This window comes from Sesamum indicum, linkage group LG2, assembly GCF_026168435.1.
Source record: "Sesamum indicum cultivar Baizhima isolate 11 linkage group LG2, ASM2616843v1, whole genome shotgun sequence".
Lineage (NCBI taxonomy): Eukaryota > Viridiplantae > Streptophyta > Magnoliopsida > Lamiales > Pedaliaceae > Sesamum > Sesamum indicum.
In genome coordinates, this window is record NC_142658.1 from 14341833 (window position 1) to 14358151 (window position 16319).

General features: G+C 33.5%; 3 protein-coding genes across 5 annotated transcripts; 2 read left to right on the forward strand and 1 right to left on the reverse strand.

Moving 5' to 3' along the window:
* Positions 1-1217: 1217 nt before the first annotated feature.
* Positions 1218-2621, forward strand: LOC105155674 (F-box protein At5g07610). The gene has a single exon (XM_011071593.3). The coding sequence runs from the start codon at positions 1337-1339 to the stop codon at positions 2564-2566; it is 1230 nt and encodes a 409-aa protein (XP_011069895.1). The 5' UTR covers positions 1218-1336; the 3' UTR covers positions 2567-2621.
* Positions 2622-3143: 522 nt separating this feature from the next.
* On the reverse strand, positions 3144-4582 carry LOC105155675 (putative xyloglucan endotransglucosylase/hydrolase protein 23). The gene is made up of 3 exons (XM_011071594.3): positions 4223-4582; positions 3949-4142; positions 3144-3801 (listed from the first exon to the last, which is right to left on the reverse strand). Exons 1-3 carry the CDS (start codon positions 4508-4510, stop codon positions 3396-3398), a joined length of 888 nt encoding a protein of 295 aa, XP_011069896.1. The 5' UTR covers positions 4511-4582; the 3' UTR covers positions 3144-3395.
* A 5663-nt stretch (positions 4583-10245) lies between these two features.
* Positions 10246-14088, forward strand: LOC105155676 (xyloglucan endotransglucosylase protein 7). 3 transcript variants are annotated; one of them, XM_011071595.3, is made up of 5 exons: positions 10246-10532; positions 10687-10748; positions 12489-12714; positions 12988-13181; positions 13533-14088. In XM_011071595.3, the coding sequence occupies exons 1-5, from the start codon at positions 10413-10415 to the stop codon at positions 13930-13932; spliced, it is 1002 nt and encodes a 333-aa protein (XP_011069897.1). In that variant the 5' UTR covers positions 10246-10412; the 3' UTR covers positions 13933-14088. The 3 variants fall into 3 exon arrangements, with proteins under 3 accessions (XP_011069897.1, XP_011069898.1, XP_088733944.1); XM_011071596.3 differs by having other exon boundaries at positions 12492-12714; XM_088877818.1 differs by lacking the exon at positions 10246-10532 and having other exon boundaries at positions 10596-10748; positions 12526-12714.
* The last annotated feature ends 2231 nt before the right edge of the window (positions 14089-16319 follow it).

Sequence of the window (16319 nt, forward strand, 5' to 3'; positions counted from 1 at the left end):
TGGGTTAATTACACTTAGAAATTACATTTTTCCAAAAGAATTTTTGACATTAATCTTAAGCCATCTTGGAAAATTTACCATTTACACTTTATCCCTTTTGTTAGGATTTTGAAAAAAAATGCAGACGTTTGTAAAAAAAAGAAAAATTTACATAAATTTTTAATTTTACCCAACATTAACTATTTTCTTGTAATAATTTTATGCTTATAAAGAAAAAAAATATAATGATATTAATCTTATTTTATATATATATATATATTAGTTATTGTGGTACATCATTCTTGTGTATATATAATAAATAAATTCATACTTTAAAGATATTATTAATAAAAGTAAAATATATAAATCAATATATCACATTGAGAAACACAAAGAGAGAAAGAAAAGAAAATTAATTTATCAATGAATGTAAAATTTAAAAAGTTGAATAAAGTAGTTATTCTATTAGTTGAACAATATTTTTGGCATTATAAAAAATTAGTGCAACAATATCATTAATTACTGTTTGTGAGTGTGGAGAGCTTTTCCTTTTATATTAATATAGATATTATATTTTTTATTTTATAAGTACAAAAATATACATGAGAATGTTAAATGAGAGACAAAATTTAAAAAATTATGTAACTTTTTGGGTTAACGTTAGTATCTTTTGTTTAATTCTTAACAGAAGTTGGTCAGGTGTAAATGAAGAATATTTAAGAAGGGTATAAATATATTTTTAGATTTTTGTTTTTAAATAAAATATAATTTCATATTTTTAAAGGAATTTAAGTGTAATTAATCTAATTTGATTTAAGATTGTGTTTGATTGAATTACTTTGACCCAATGATTATCAACAGAAGATATCTCCTTGTTTTTTTTTGGATTTGGAAGATATCTCCTTGTTATTCTTCTAATAACATTACAAGGATATTTCCAACTCCCTATATAATATTACATCCAGATTCACTTCAACCACCCAGATTTAAAGCATCACGAAAACGTCACTTTTGAATTGCAACACGCAAACTCTAACCTCACATTGATTAATTGCTACCTGCACACTTAATAAAACCCACCAACAATCTCAACCCTGGCACCTAGAAATATAAGAAAAGACAATAATAAATATATATATATATATAATCTAGTCTCTCTCTCTATATATATATGGAGAGAAAGAGAGAGAGAGAGAGCAAGGACAGCACCTTATTTGTCCTGTCAACATTTGTAGCAGAAGCTGTCTATATACGTGCCACGTATGAGCCATGCAAGCATTATATATTATAAAAAGAAATTATATATACAGCCACAAATCAAAACTTGGGTTCATACTCTGGTGAGAAATTTACAGTCATGACCAAAAGATCTGCAGAAATAGTAGCTGCAAACGAAGACCTGCTGACAGAAATCCTTCTTCGTCTGCCCACAAAATCTCTCCTCAGATTCAAGTGCGTCTCAATCCAGTGGCTCAATCTCATTTCCAGCCCCTACTTCGCCCGAAATCACTCTCTCCAAAACCCCAACCCCTCAACTTCCGGCCTCTTCTTGTATCAATATCCATCCCTCCTATATCTCACCCTCGCCGTCGAACCAAACGTCACCTCCCGGCCAAGCTTCGGCCCTGTCCCAATTCTTGATTTCTTGAGAATCACGCCCTTTGCTTCCAATTTAACCATTTTCAGCTCATGCAATGGTTTATTGCTATGCCTTTTGGTTTCACCCCCAAGCTGGCATGATACTGATGTTATTTACTTCGTCTCCAATCCAACAACCAAGAAATCCAGCCCACTTCCTTCGCTTCAAATGCTGGCAGAAAGGCCGATTGTCACCATGGACTTGGCATTTGATCCCCGGGAATCACCCCATTACAAGGTCATATGCTTCCGCCACTGTAACCCCCCTGACGGGCCCGAATTCGAGATCCAAATCTTCTCATCGGAAACGGGTTCCTGGAAAATTTGCCAGGGCCCGTTTCTCAATATCCGCGCCGGAATCCTATTCCGCGGACGTGGGGTGTACTGGAACAAACGAATTCACTACCTCGATTCGACAGGCGGCGGGTCTTTTTACTTCAAAGTTGAAGAAGAGAGCCTGGGATTTCTGCGGATGCCTTTCATCCAAAGTGAAGTTCAAGCCATGGAAAGGTCGTGGCATCTGGGACAATCCGGGGGACATTTGCATTTGGTGGATATTGAAACGAATATCACCCGGGATTCGTCAATTGATATCTACGAACTACAGAATGACTATTCGGGGTGGTTCTTGCGGTACCGGGTGAATCTTGGTACCATAGGATCCGAATTCCCGGAGATGGTGAGATACATTGGAGTACACGAGTTTCTGGATGTAGAGGGCAATCAGAGGTCTGGAATTGGAAGGTATTACATCTATTCTGTGTTGAACGTGGTCCGAGAAGGTGATGATTTGTTTGAAATCGTGCTGTCTATACCGAATAAAATCGTTTGTTATAATCCAGGGAATAGAACATCGAAAGTGCTTGTCTATTTTGGAGATGACAGGGATAGGGTACGATATGAATGGCACAATGTGTTTCTGTATACTCAGACCCTTCTGCCCATTTGAGTTTATGGGATGAATGTAATGAAAATTGTATTAATGCAACTTCTTTTCCCTGTCAGTTTTTTCTCCCCTTGCTTTTCTTTAATTTTAATGATAAGTCCCACAAATTGATGGTGTCTGGAAAAACTTTAGAAAGAAAAAATAAAAACATAACCTCGTTGGAGGTTTTTAGATCATTTAAAGATAAGATAATTGTAAAATTCTAAAACTGTACACGAAAAATAGCTAAGTTTTGGATTACTGGAGAGATGTTAGATTACAGCAGCTATTACATTTGGATTGATTGTCTTTTTCTGGAGGATTTGTCTTGGCTTCGACCTTGGGAAAGTTTTTGAAATCAGTTTGAAATCAGGTCCAGTCAAACTAAATTTAACTTGTAATATATAATAATTGTAATATGCTTTGTAATATATAATAATTGTAATATGCTTTAAATTGTAATACATAATAATTGTGATATGCTTATTTCGCGAGTTGTCATAATTACCTAATCGATTTAGGTTCAGGGTTGGATCATGTAGTTGATTCAGATTTCGGCAAGAATATTCTGAATTCGCATGTTATTTCTTAAACAAGTGAATTACTCATCAATAATGTGTTTTTCTCAATTTATTGCAAGTCCTTTGCAACGTCTATTTTAACCATCACAAACTTTCGAGCACATAGCAATCTTACATTAGACTCCCACACTTAACTTACTCATTCCCTTACAAAAAGCCATCAATAAAATAAAAGTAATAAAAGAATATATCTATGTAGTTGTCCTAAGAACCAAGAATGAACTGAAAATCTCTACACCATATTTCTCCCGCAGTAGTATGCTCTATATTAATCAATTGATGCCACACTCCGGAGGGAACTGCTGAGGGAACCGCTTAGCATCCGCGCAGTAATTGTATATCATGTAATTCTTCTGCACCCATTTCAGCCTTTCTTGGCTTGTTGCGTCCAATTCTTCATTCAGCCACCCCCCATTAGTACTGTTTCCAGTTGAAGGAGAGCTGGAACTGCAAGAAGATGAGCCAGAGCCCCAAACGCAGGCATCCGCATTGAAATTCCGGTATGAGGCAGTGAATGGAGCTTGTGACCAATCAGTCTTCACTAGCCCGCCTCTTGTCGCCCAGTCATCTGCATTCCAGAGGCTGGAGTATAACCTCATCGGCTGGTTCTTTGGGTACGCCACACCCACTGATTCTGGGTTCTTGAACTCTCTTATTGGTGTCCCGTCCACTGAAAATCTGTGCATGAACCACCAAATTTAAGTCACAATATACAAGAAGAGCGAATGAATCCACCGATGTTTCAATTACGCTGCCACAGAATCGTGTAATTTTGTTCCTACGTTTCAAACAAGGTGTAAAGCAATTGTAGGGAAGAGTAGTTACATGATGCGCTGGGGATTCCAGAGGATGGAATAGGTGTGGAAGTCGGCAGTGGGATCGAACCAGAGATAGAACTGCTGCTCCCTGCCGCCTTTTCCTTGGCTGTACACATTGGTATGAAGAATATAAGGATCGCCGCTGAGGTTGCCCAAGAACTCAAAGTCTATTTCATCGTGGGTTGGTCCTTGTGATGACAACTGCAACAACAGACAACCATTTTAGTGCATGAACAGAAACCGAAAATGACAAGAGCTTTTGTCTATGTATGGATGCTCACATAATAGGCAGTGACAGTGCCAGCAGAGTTTCCAGGGACAAGTTTGAGCTGCATATCAATCTTGCCAAACAGGAACTCGTTCTTGGACTGGAATCCAGAGCCGGAGGCCTTATCAAGCGAAAGAGTTAAAAGTTGGCCATTGTCGAGAATCCTGGCTCGGCCGTCGCCCCATGTGATGTCGAAATCTTGATAGAAATTGGCTGAGGATGAAACCATGAACCAGCTGATCAAAAGGGTTGTCAGGAATAATAGCGAACTATAGCTCAAAGAAGCCATTGGTTTCTGCATAATTAATAACGCTGCTGTCAAGAGAGTTTTGAGTATCAGGAAATTGAGTGTGTAGAGCTAAGACAATGAGAGTAGTGGATTATGGGATGATATTTATAGGGGGTGGAAATTGGGGGGTTGGTGAGGCGATGGGAAGCTTCGGCGGAAGCAGCAAGTTGTGGGGGTAAAGTGATTTGAGCTGGACACAGATCATGGCCGATAGGAAAAGGATGCCGCGCAGCTAGTTACAACCCATTTCCCCACTCTCACACACGGTTTCAAATCTTGGCTGGTCAACAACTTTTACCTCAATCTTTAATCCAAAATTTCTCTATCAATTAATTACTTCTTTAAAATATTAAATTGATTCAATCTATACATCAATATAATTGTAAATAAATTACAATAATTCATATAAAGTGAGACAAGTACCTACATATTCGGTACAATTTGAATTCATAATAGGACCACAGAACCTCAACAAAGTTAAGACATCATTGGACTACTAATCAATTACTCGTACGCTTGTTTAAGTTGGTATAAATTACAAGTGATGTTTATAAAAGGGAAAAAGAAGATAAGAAACACATACATAGGCACAAAGGAGGTGAGTGGTGGGGAAGGGGCGACCTGGCTCTTTTAACTATAGTTGTAAGTAGGGGTGACAACGAGTCGAGCTCGATTTGCAAGAATTAGGCTTGAGCTCGAGCTTGGTAATTTTTTTTATTATTTATTTATTATTATTATTAGATTAAATCATGGGATCGAATCATCATTTTTATATAAATTTATAAGTAATAAAATAGATTGCATAATGTATACTATGTTATAAATAAACCAAAATATAGTATTAAATTTTAATTTATTGTTATAAATATAAACTACTAATAGTTTAGTAGTAATATAATTAGTAAAATATACCAAAAAAGAGATTCATACTGAATAATTTAAAAATTGTAGAAAAATATTCATTATCTGAAATAATGCAATCGAATTACATAAAAATATTTGGCAAAATTTCACTTTTGGTCCCACTAAAGAGGGTCATTCTCACTTTTGGTCCCCCGCTTTAGGTGCTCAACACTTGTAGTCCCAAAACCCTAATTTTTTAACACTTTTAGCTCCGCGCCGTTAAAAACTGACAGAGTCACGTGCCGTTAGCCAGCTGGTATGGTCCATGTTGGTCAACGGTAAAATATCACTTTTGGTCCCACTAGATAGCGTTATTCTCACTTTTGATCCCACGCTTTACGTGTTCAACACTTATAGTCCCAAAACCCTAGGGCCCGTTTGGTTGTGTTTTCATTTTCAATTTCAGTTTTCAACATTTGAAAATAGGTAGAAATGCTTTATATAATGATGATGATGATGGTTGAACAATTCTAATTATTATTTTTATTAGATATATAATGAGATTAAAAAGTTTAATCAATAATTACGATATCTTAAAATTTGGGCACCTGATTCATACGAAATTTAAATATATACAAGATTGTGTCTATTAGATCATATCAGACGGTATGATTTAAAATCATATGGCCTGATTGAACGATACACCATGTTGAATGATTACTCTTACGTTTCGATATCAGATGGTTTGGGTGTGTTTTTAGCATCTTATTTAATTTTTTTTCTTGGGTTTGGGTGTGTTTTCAGGGGACAATGATTTGTTTATTTCTTGTTGTTGTTGTTTGGTTTTGTAAAAGAGTTGTAATGTTGTATGGAAGACCATTATCGATCAGCAAAATTTTTGAAAAATTTTGTATGTAATGTTGTAAAATTCCTCTCATTTTGCCTTCTTAGCTATTTTCTTCTTCTTCTTTTTAGTTGCATCCAATGCTGCACTTAAGTTTGTCATTGTGACAAAATTCTTTCCTCCTTTTGTGAGACAAGGGACTCCACTAACAGAAAATTGGTTCACTTTTGAGCATTGTGTAAAGTTGTGGAGCATGTGTTCACTTGTCTACAAAAAATCAGCTTAATGAGATGAACATGGATTAAGAAAAATGAGTTTAATGAGATGAACATAAAATTTTTTTACCATACCAGTGGTATTTGACTGAGAAGTTGCAAGATTTGGTCCAGAGGATGACTCAATGAACTCAGCTCAAACAAAGAACCCTCTCACACTAAGTTTCTTTTTCCTTCTCAGCCTCATTCATGGCGGCTCTTAGGCCTCTCTATCTCTCTGCATTTGCATTCTTCACACTCTCACTCACTCTGCTTCAGATGTTGAGTTGCTTTTGATGAAGATTAAGCTTTCACTAAAAGGAACCGTCGAGAACTTGCCGTTGTTGTCCTGGAATGTCTCAGTCCCACTCTCCATTAGGGTTTTGGGACTACAAGTGTTGAAAACGTAAAGCGTGGGACCAAAAGTGAGAATGATCCTATCTAGTGGGACCAAAAGTGATATTTTGCCGTTGACCAACATGGACCATACCAGCTGACTAACGGCACGTGACACGTCACGTGCCGTTTCCGTCAGTTTTTAACAGCGCGGGACTAAAAGTGTTAAAAAATTAGGGTTTTGGGACTACAAGTGTTGAGCACCTAAAGCGCAGGACCAAAAGTGAAATTTTGCCAAAATATTTTATAGTTGAGATTAATATATGTTCACAATCTGAAAAAAAATTATATATTTATAAATGTTAGTATTATATTGATGTAACTATCATCATATATTGTTAAACAACATGGGTTCATCGGGCCATCAAAATTCAGATCAAACCGTTAGATATGATCAAACTTATAGAAAAATACATTTGGTAAAGTTTTAGACTTATTGGATATACGGATGTCGAGATATTGTACTCACAACATAAAAGTAATCATTCAAGACAGTGTATCATTGAATCAGACCATGTGATTTTAAATTATACCATCTGATATGATCTAATGGATACAGTCTTATATAAATTTAAATTTGATATGAATTGAGTGTTCGGATATTAAGATATCATAATTATTAATGTTTAAACTTTTTTTATCTCATTATATATATAATAATATAACAATTAAAATAATTAAAATTGTTCAACCATTATTATTATTATTATTATTATTATTATTATTATTATTATTATTATTATTATTATTATCATTATATAGATTAATTCATAGGGATCACTAAATTTCGACATAACTTTATAAGTAATAAAATAGATTGCATAATGCATAATATGTATCTTGATATAAATACAAAACTCAAAAATTGATAAAAAAAAATCATAAGTGAATTACCTTTCAATTAAAAAAAGTACAACACAATACAAATATATATTAAAATATGACATAAAATTTATATGTGTCATATTAAATAATAATTTTAATTATAAAAATATTATAATTTACTAAGTTGTTGATTAAATTTATTTTTGTATAAAGATTAAATGTATAAATAAAAGAATCATAATTTATTATTATCCAACATAAAATGTATGAAATTGATTAATATTTATAATATATCATCAATTTTGAGTATAAAATTGATAAAGTATTGAATATAAAATTAAATATATAAATTTTTAAAAACAAAAAATAAATGCAAAAAGCTCGCGAACTGATGAACAGAGAGGATTGAGCTCAAACTCAAGTTGGCTTGACTCGAGCTCGAATGTTTTAATTGATAGTCTCGGAGTCATCGACTTAGAACGTTTTAGACCAACCCTTAGAAGTTGGTTTCATAGCTGTCATCCAATGCACAACCCAACAAATGTCATCCATTGGTTTAATAAAAAAATAAATAACTCTATTCAATTGGTCTGTGGGCATTTGTTGTGACGCTAAAATACCTTTCAACGTAAATAGTAAATACAACAAACACATGGTGCCACAAATGAATGCTTATTACATTTATCAAGATAATATTACATTCATAAAGATTGCTAAATGGTTCCCAAAATCGTCAATTGAATTGGTTTTTGATTACCATTTCTAACAATTTGTGTAACTATATTGACGCTTTTTTGGTACGTATGATTTTCAGAAAAATAAAAGTGGGTTATGCAAATGTTGATGCTTTTTGTAGGTATATGTCTGTTTATCAGAAGGTAAGAGTTTTTTTGTGTAAATAGATAATAAGCCAAGGGTGTAAATGTAATTATATATTCCTAATAATAATGGTAACAGTAATATAATACTATAAGAAATAATGTCTTTCGTATGAACACAAATTTCTTGTTAAATATTGAAATTCATCGCTAATTTACGTTAGAAACTAGCGATGGCAAACCCATCCCACATCTGCCCAGATCTAATTTTATTAGCTTTTTAATTTAATTTAGTTTTTACTTTTATTCTTCTTCACAATCATAAACCCCCTAATTATTTTTATTTTTGAAGAAATTAAAACCAATCGCTGTGGATTCGATCCTACCCACACTTCTACAAAAGTGTTCGTAAAAATTATTTTTTGTGGATTCGACACTCATCACCCGATATATCTCAAAATGTGCAGCAATTGAACTAGATTTTTACTCATCCTTGTGAAGCTCATTGGGCAGCTGCAGCTCATGTGGCCAAGTACCTTAAAGGGCATCCCTCTAAGGGTATTTTTTGCTTCCCATATAACAACTTGGAACTCAAAAGATATTGTGACACTGATTGGGCTTCTTACTCTAATTCAATGTGGTCTCTCACCACTTTTTGTATATTTCTTGGTGATGCTCTACTTTCGTGGAAAACTAAGAAACAAATGTTCATTGCCTGGTGCACAGCTGAAGCAGAGTATTGGAGTATGGCCGCTACTATTTGCAAATTGCGTTGGATCTCCTATATCCTCAAGGATCATGCTCTCCCCCTCCCTATTCTGTTTTGTGATAAAAATTTGCCCTTCACATCCTTGTTAACCCTATTTTCAATGAGAGGACTACACATATCGAATTGGACCGTTACCTTGTTCGAGAGGCTTATGACGAAGGTTTTATTGCTTCATCACACGTTCGGAGTTTAGATTTAGCTCGCTGATATGTTCACTAAATTCTTCCACTCAAAGTCTTTGGTTTAATGCTCTCCAAGTTGGGTCTGGTTTCCTTCAATCCAAACCCTCTTGCAGGGAGGTTGTTAAAGTTGACACTGATACTGCAACAGCTTCTCCTTGTGTCGCAGTCGTTCATGAAATTGCAGGTGCTGGTACTGATAATGATATGTTGGATAAAGGTTGAAAATGACAATTGCAGTAGTAGAAGTCGTGTTTTCCTTAAGCGTGTTTTTATGTATAGGCATTTTCTTTGTTGTCATGGTGAGTCATTTATGTAACTGTTGATTGGGACACATTATTAAGTTGGATGCTAGAGTTAGTTAGGTGAAATGGCTTCTCTTTTCCTTCATTTCCTATTCATCTTTCACTTGAGAAATCTCAACATTTTGACATAAACTTTACAATTCAAAATATTTGCTAGTAAAATTTTGGTGGTACTTTTCAAATCTTTTGCTAAGGCAAGCTACAAAGTTTTACAACATTAAAACTTCTTTATAATTATAATATAAAAATATTTCGTTTATAAAACCAACAAATTTACTCTAATTTCTTTAATGTGTGCATGTTAAATGAAATAGAAGATAGAACACGAGTGAAATAGAAAATGAAATGGGCCAACCATATATTATATTGATTAATCCTCTAAAAAGAAAAGCGGAAACACACAAAAGTCTTGGGGAAACTTTAGTAATAGAGACAGAGATAATGTACGTAATAAATTGGTAGGTGAAATTAATAAATAGCCGAAAGAGGAGAGGGTAAGGGTAGGCATGGCTTTGTCACTTGTGAATTTCTGGCCAACAACAAGTCAAACCAAAAGGCAATAGAGGTAGGGGTGATGAAATATTCATGAAAATGCATGCGCACACTATTATATTCATCATATATCTCATCATCACTCCTTATTACATGAACTAGTTAGTGTTATATACATATTCACGATCGATGACGAAACCAATGGTTGGGGCATTGAGATCGAGGATTAATCCCCAACAACCTCGTTCCCACAAGTTATTTCTTCCTTACTTGGGATTTATCATCTTTTCTGCCATCTTTGTCTTCAAGGTCCACTACCTACCCTTCTCTTCCTCCTTCTCTTTCCAACAGAAATTGTACTGAATAATTGTTTTGGTACTGTGTATATATGAACTCCCTCTCTCTCTCTCTCTCTCTCTCGCTCTCTCTCTCGCTCTCTCGCTCTGTGTCTGCTTTCTTGCAGGTGGATGTCATTATTTCTCAGACAATCTCTGTGGCTCGTCGGAATGTGGAAACCATAACAAGGTATGTGTGTCTATATATATATTGTGTGTGTGTAATTTGCACGTTAAAGTTTGTCTGTGTGTGTGTTTATCTGAAAGTTTAGTTACAGGAAGGTTGAAGATTAATATATATGTAATAACCATTGAAACAGAGAACTTAATTGGTACAATGTAGGATAAATATTGGTGGGGAAATGAAAGTTGGATGATCACTTGGTTCATTTTGCTTAGGCGCCATGGGGCAACTGTGTTTCTTCTTGAGGGCTGATTCTTTTTCTGAGTAAATATGTATTGTATATACTAAGATTATTTTATTTCATTAAGTTTAGCTAAATGTGTGAATTTCCCACGTTCTATACTTATGTTTATAAATTGAATTTTACGTATATATTGGAAAGAATCTATCCTTTTCGTTAATTATATCTTGGTTGTTCATTTAATTATGATCGTATTGTGTGCTTAAATTTAGCAAAATAATATATGAGATATCTGTTGAATTTTCTCACATTAGAAGAATTATAACATTTAACTACAATTAATTATTATGATTGATAACAAATAGTTGTAGCAAATAGTTATTAACCATGGCTATACAACGGGTTTTAACCATATTTTTTGCAAATGTGGCTAAATATTTTCACCATGGCTTTTAGTCGTGGCAAATAATTTTTTCATGATAGCAAAATTTTTGTATCGATTTTATTTAATAGTAGTTAATAATAATTATTTATCATGGTTTTTAGCCATAGACACTAATATTGTGGCCAATAGTTTTTTTTTTTTATTTGTGTGATTAAGGCTTTTCTTCACTATCCGAATGTTATTTGTGAATTTACAATGGCAAGACCAAGAATTAATTATTAGAATGTATAACATTTAATCATGACTAATTGTCATGATTAATATTAATTATAGCAAATAATCATTAACCACAACCATACAAGGATTGTTGACCGTAATTTTTGTAAAAGTGGCTAAAACATTTTTCATTGCTAAAAGCTATGAATTTTTTTTTTTACCATGAGTTTTAACAGTGACAAATAACTTTTTTTTTAGCAAAAAAGTTAATTTTTTCATCAATTTTATATTATTTTTAATATTCTTTCATCATAATCATTAATTTTGTAGGGAATAATATTTTTTTTTAATGGCCTATTGAAGCCAAGAAACTACGGCAGAACCCTAAAATCTAGAAATTGAGCAAAATTGAGAAAGCAGCTAAAAATGGAAGACAAGACAATGGAAAGTGGGATGTAAACAACAAAAACCGATACTATCCAAAGTGAATAAAGGGGCCAAAGGATAAAACTCAGTATAAAATTACGCTTATCCCTATTCACGATCTTATCCAAGGGACCAAGAATTCAATCTTCCCAATTACATTATTGGGAATATATAAATAAATATTTGACTTACTTACAATTATATTTTTAATTTTTTAATTATATTTATTTGTCATTTTGATTTTATAATTTGTTAGGTTTGTAAATTGGTCGTCCACTTTTTTTAATTCTTTCATTTTAAAATAAATTTGATCAGAATTTCTAAAGTTGGCCAGAAAGTGATATCTGTCAATTATGTGCTGATGACTATAATTAATTCCAGGACTAATATGTTAAATGATTATAGTTGTTGGACTAAACTTGCAATTAAGCCTAAACAATTTCATTGAATCCAGAGTATTAATTATTACCTTAAACATATATTCATATTTTTAAGGATCTAAAACTACAATTGTTTTTTCTAATTTAATTTGAGACAGCAGGCCAACTGTAGTGATTGGAAATGGTACATTTCAGCGTCACTTTATCATCTCGTGGGGCGAAGACCGAGCCCGAATGCTGGAGGACGGCGAGCTTCTTACCCTTTCCCTCGACAGACTGTCTGGCTCAGGCTTCGAGTCTAAGAAAGAATTGTTGTTTGGTAAGATCGACATGCAAATCAAGCTCATCCCTGGAAACTCCGCAGGCACTGTCACAACTTATTATGTAAGATTTGTACACACTGCATTGACCCATATGTTTTTGAAAATTCTTATCCGAATTAGATTTGGCAGAATCAAACTAATCGCAGAACAAGCGTGACACACTGTTATGTGATCGGTCACTTTCGTTACCGCAAAAATGTATTGTACTTATCATATAATTAATCTAAATATGATCAGCTCCGATCTGAATTAAAATTTTGCTATGCTTGTTAATTAGTACAATCTTAAACTATTAATTACTTATATGTGAATGTTTGTAATAATGTGATCTCAGATGTCATCAGAAGGAGAGCACCGCGATGAGATAGACTTTGAGTTTCTTGGAAATTCAAGTGGTAATCCCTACACTCTCCACACAAATGTGTACACACAAGGCAAAGGTGATAGAGAACAGCAATTCTTCCTGTGGTTCGACCCGACACAAGATTTTCATACATATTCCATTCTCTGGAACCCCAAATGCATTATGTAAGGAAAATTTAAATTCTTTCCTCTTCAAACTACCCATTAATTATACTCTAGACGAAAAAAATATATATTAATCGATAGAAATTTTATTCTGTCAGTGTAATAATTTTATAGTTCTAATAGTGATAATAAGTGATAGATATATAGTAACGAGTTGGTGACAATAATAATAATTATGAGCATTGATTATTAATAGTGACAACTTACACAAATTTTCGTTACTAATAAGTTTTTGAAAATTAATTTTGACAACTTTAAAATTATCATGTAACAATGTTTTGTGAGTACTATTACCTTTTATTGCAGTGATACTCACGTTACGTTTTAACAATTTCTCTAGTTTTCTTTCAGGTTCTATGTCGACGACATACCCATACGGGTATTCAAGAACATGGAGAAATTAGGCGTTCCGTTCCCCAAAGATCAGCCGATGAGAATATATTCGAGTGTGTGGAATGCGGATGACTGGGCTACACAGGGTGGCCGGGTTAAAACTAATTGGTCATTAGGACCATTCACTGCATCGTACCGAAATTTCTCGGTAGATGGTTGCATTTGGTCGTACAGGACAAGAAGTTCGTCCTGCAATTCTACTGATTTTTCGACGAAACCTATGCTAAAAGTGGAGATGGACAGGAGAAACAGGGAGAGGTTGAAGAGGGTACGAAGGGAACACATGGTATATGATTACTGCAGGGATAAATGGAGGTTTCCTAAGGGCCCTGGTCCCGAATGCAGGGTTAATAATTAGACAGGGGGAATAGTGTTTCTGTCCAATTTATTTCTTGAATTTTTCAGGATTTTGTCCCCACTTCGACACTCTTATGATGTACATTAATTTTGTTGTGATGCGGAATTTGATTGTGTTAATAAGTTGTAATGGAGTGGAAGTGATAAAATTTTATAATTTGGTATTTGGATTAAAGTTTTTTTATTTGAGTAAAGAATTTGGATAAGATATCTCGAATTACTCTATAGATAAAGAATTTAAAAATTGTCAACATTCGAAAAAATATAATTTAAAAATAGAATTAAAAAATTTTGAATTCTTTAAATTTCTAATGATCCAAACAAGTTCAAAGAATATTAATCCAAATGCACTGTAAAGTAATCTGAGGGGTAGGGGGGGGGGGAGGGATATCAACCTTATGATTCAAAATAGATAACAATGATCTTATGTCAGTTTTGCAAGTATTTGAATGATAACATTTTACTTTACATAAAATATACAAAATATTAAAGTATACAAGCAATAATGTGATAAAATATTAAATAAAAAGGAAAGCATAGAAAGTTTAAAGATAATTTTTTTTTTTTAAAGAAACGTCTAGATAATGTTCGAAGCAGTGGAGTTTCGTAATAAACAGTGACTATTCACAATACAATCACGAGAGGTTAGATAATCCTTTTAAAAAGTTATTTGTCTTTATTATAGGTAGATCGTTTTCTAACTCATATCAATTAAATTCCAATTTCAAATTCACTCACACTACTACTTTTTTTTCGTATTTTTTTTAGAAAAGACATCAGAGTTGAAAAAATAGGAAAAAATCTTTATTTAATGCAAAAAAAAAATTATAAGAGATGTGCATTTTTAATATTTAAAAAAATATTGGCATAAATGGAATTATAAATGAAAACATCCTCCATGTTCCACCATATATATGCTGCACGGTATGCTTAATTCATTTATAATTATAATAGTGAAATAATTATGAAATTGTTTAGTTAAACTTTTTGTTGGTACATTTTTTTTTTAGGTAGTCATAGCATATATTCAGGACACATATGACTCATAATGCCCTCTGCATTATTAAGAATACATTGGACAACATGAAATAAATGTATATGTGGTGATGATATAGTATATTTCTTGACATATAGATCCTAATGTATTGATCCAATGATATGATGTTGTAGTTTATCTGGACAACATATGGTGGATGAGGGCCTAATATTCAACCATTGTCATTTTATGCCTTACGAACACCATGGCACATAAAATGCTCGTTGATTCACTGTGCAATCGTGGTAATGCATCACCTAGAATAGGTGCTTCAATAATTTAGCATGGTTCAAGACATTTCTCCAAACTCATTGGGAAGTGAACGAAGTTTACATTCACTCGATAGACGAGGAAGTCATGAACAAGATTGGGCATAGTTCTATTGGGATTATATTGTACAATGGATCGACGTGCAACCATTAATGGTGGTAAGGCCAGATTAAAATTGATTGTGATATTGTCCTGGATTATATAAACTGGTATCACCAAATCACTTGAATCCAAATATCACGCGAACTTAGAGCGACAAACAACCTCGGATATCGTTCAATAAACCCTAGTGACTAGCATTATTTGGCAAGCATTTTGGGTTTTTTTTGAAATGTATATAGTGAAATTAGTGCACGAGATATCTAATTTTTTGAGTTATGTTCGCGGACTGAACAACTTGGACAACTCATAATAGACAGTGACAATGTCACTATGAATTTTCAGTCATTGGCACAATTGAGGGCTATCCACCGTTGAGCCCAACAACAACTTACGAATTTTGTCCAAATATGGTATTCCATCGTCCATTCATGACCGACTATCACTTGTGATCCAACTAATGAGACAAGTCCATCTACCGTACACAATGAGGTATGTCCTTCTACTACCTTCAACATCCAACTGCTCCTTCTACTACAAAGAATGAGGAAGGTCCATCAACTACATACACTCCTCCAAACATGACAAGTCCGTTGAATTCTAACATGACATATTTGCCCTTTGTTGGAGATGACTACGCATACTTAATTTCTCCAAAACTGCGAAGACACTATAAAATTTCACCAATTCCATTTGAAGATAAATCCTAACACCAAAAATACTTTATGATTAAATGTTCAAATAAGATAAGTATTCATATTTTTTTTGTTTGGGTTAATTTTTTGTTTCGATTAGATCAGTTCAACTAGTTAACATAAAATCTCATACCTTAATTATAGGACATGTGGCTTGATTATATGAAAAATTCTAATTCAAACTCAGTTTGGTCGAACATGAATCAATTGTACGAAAAGTATAAAAAACTTTTCGTATATTGAGTGTGAAGTTAAAGAAAAGTGACTAATCACATGACAAATATATCA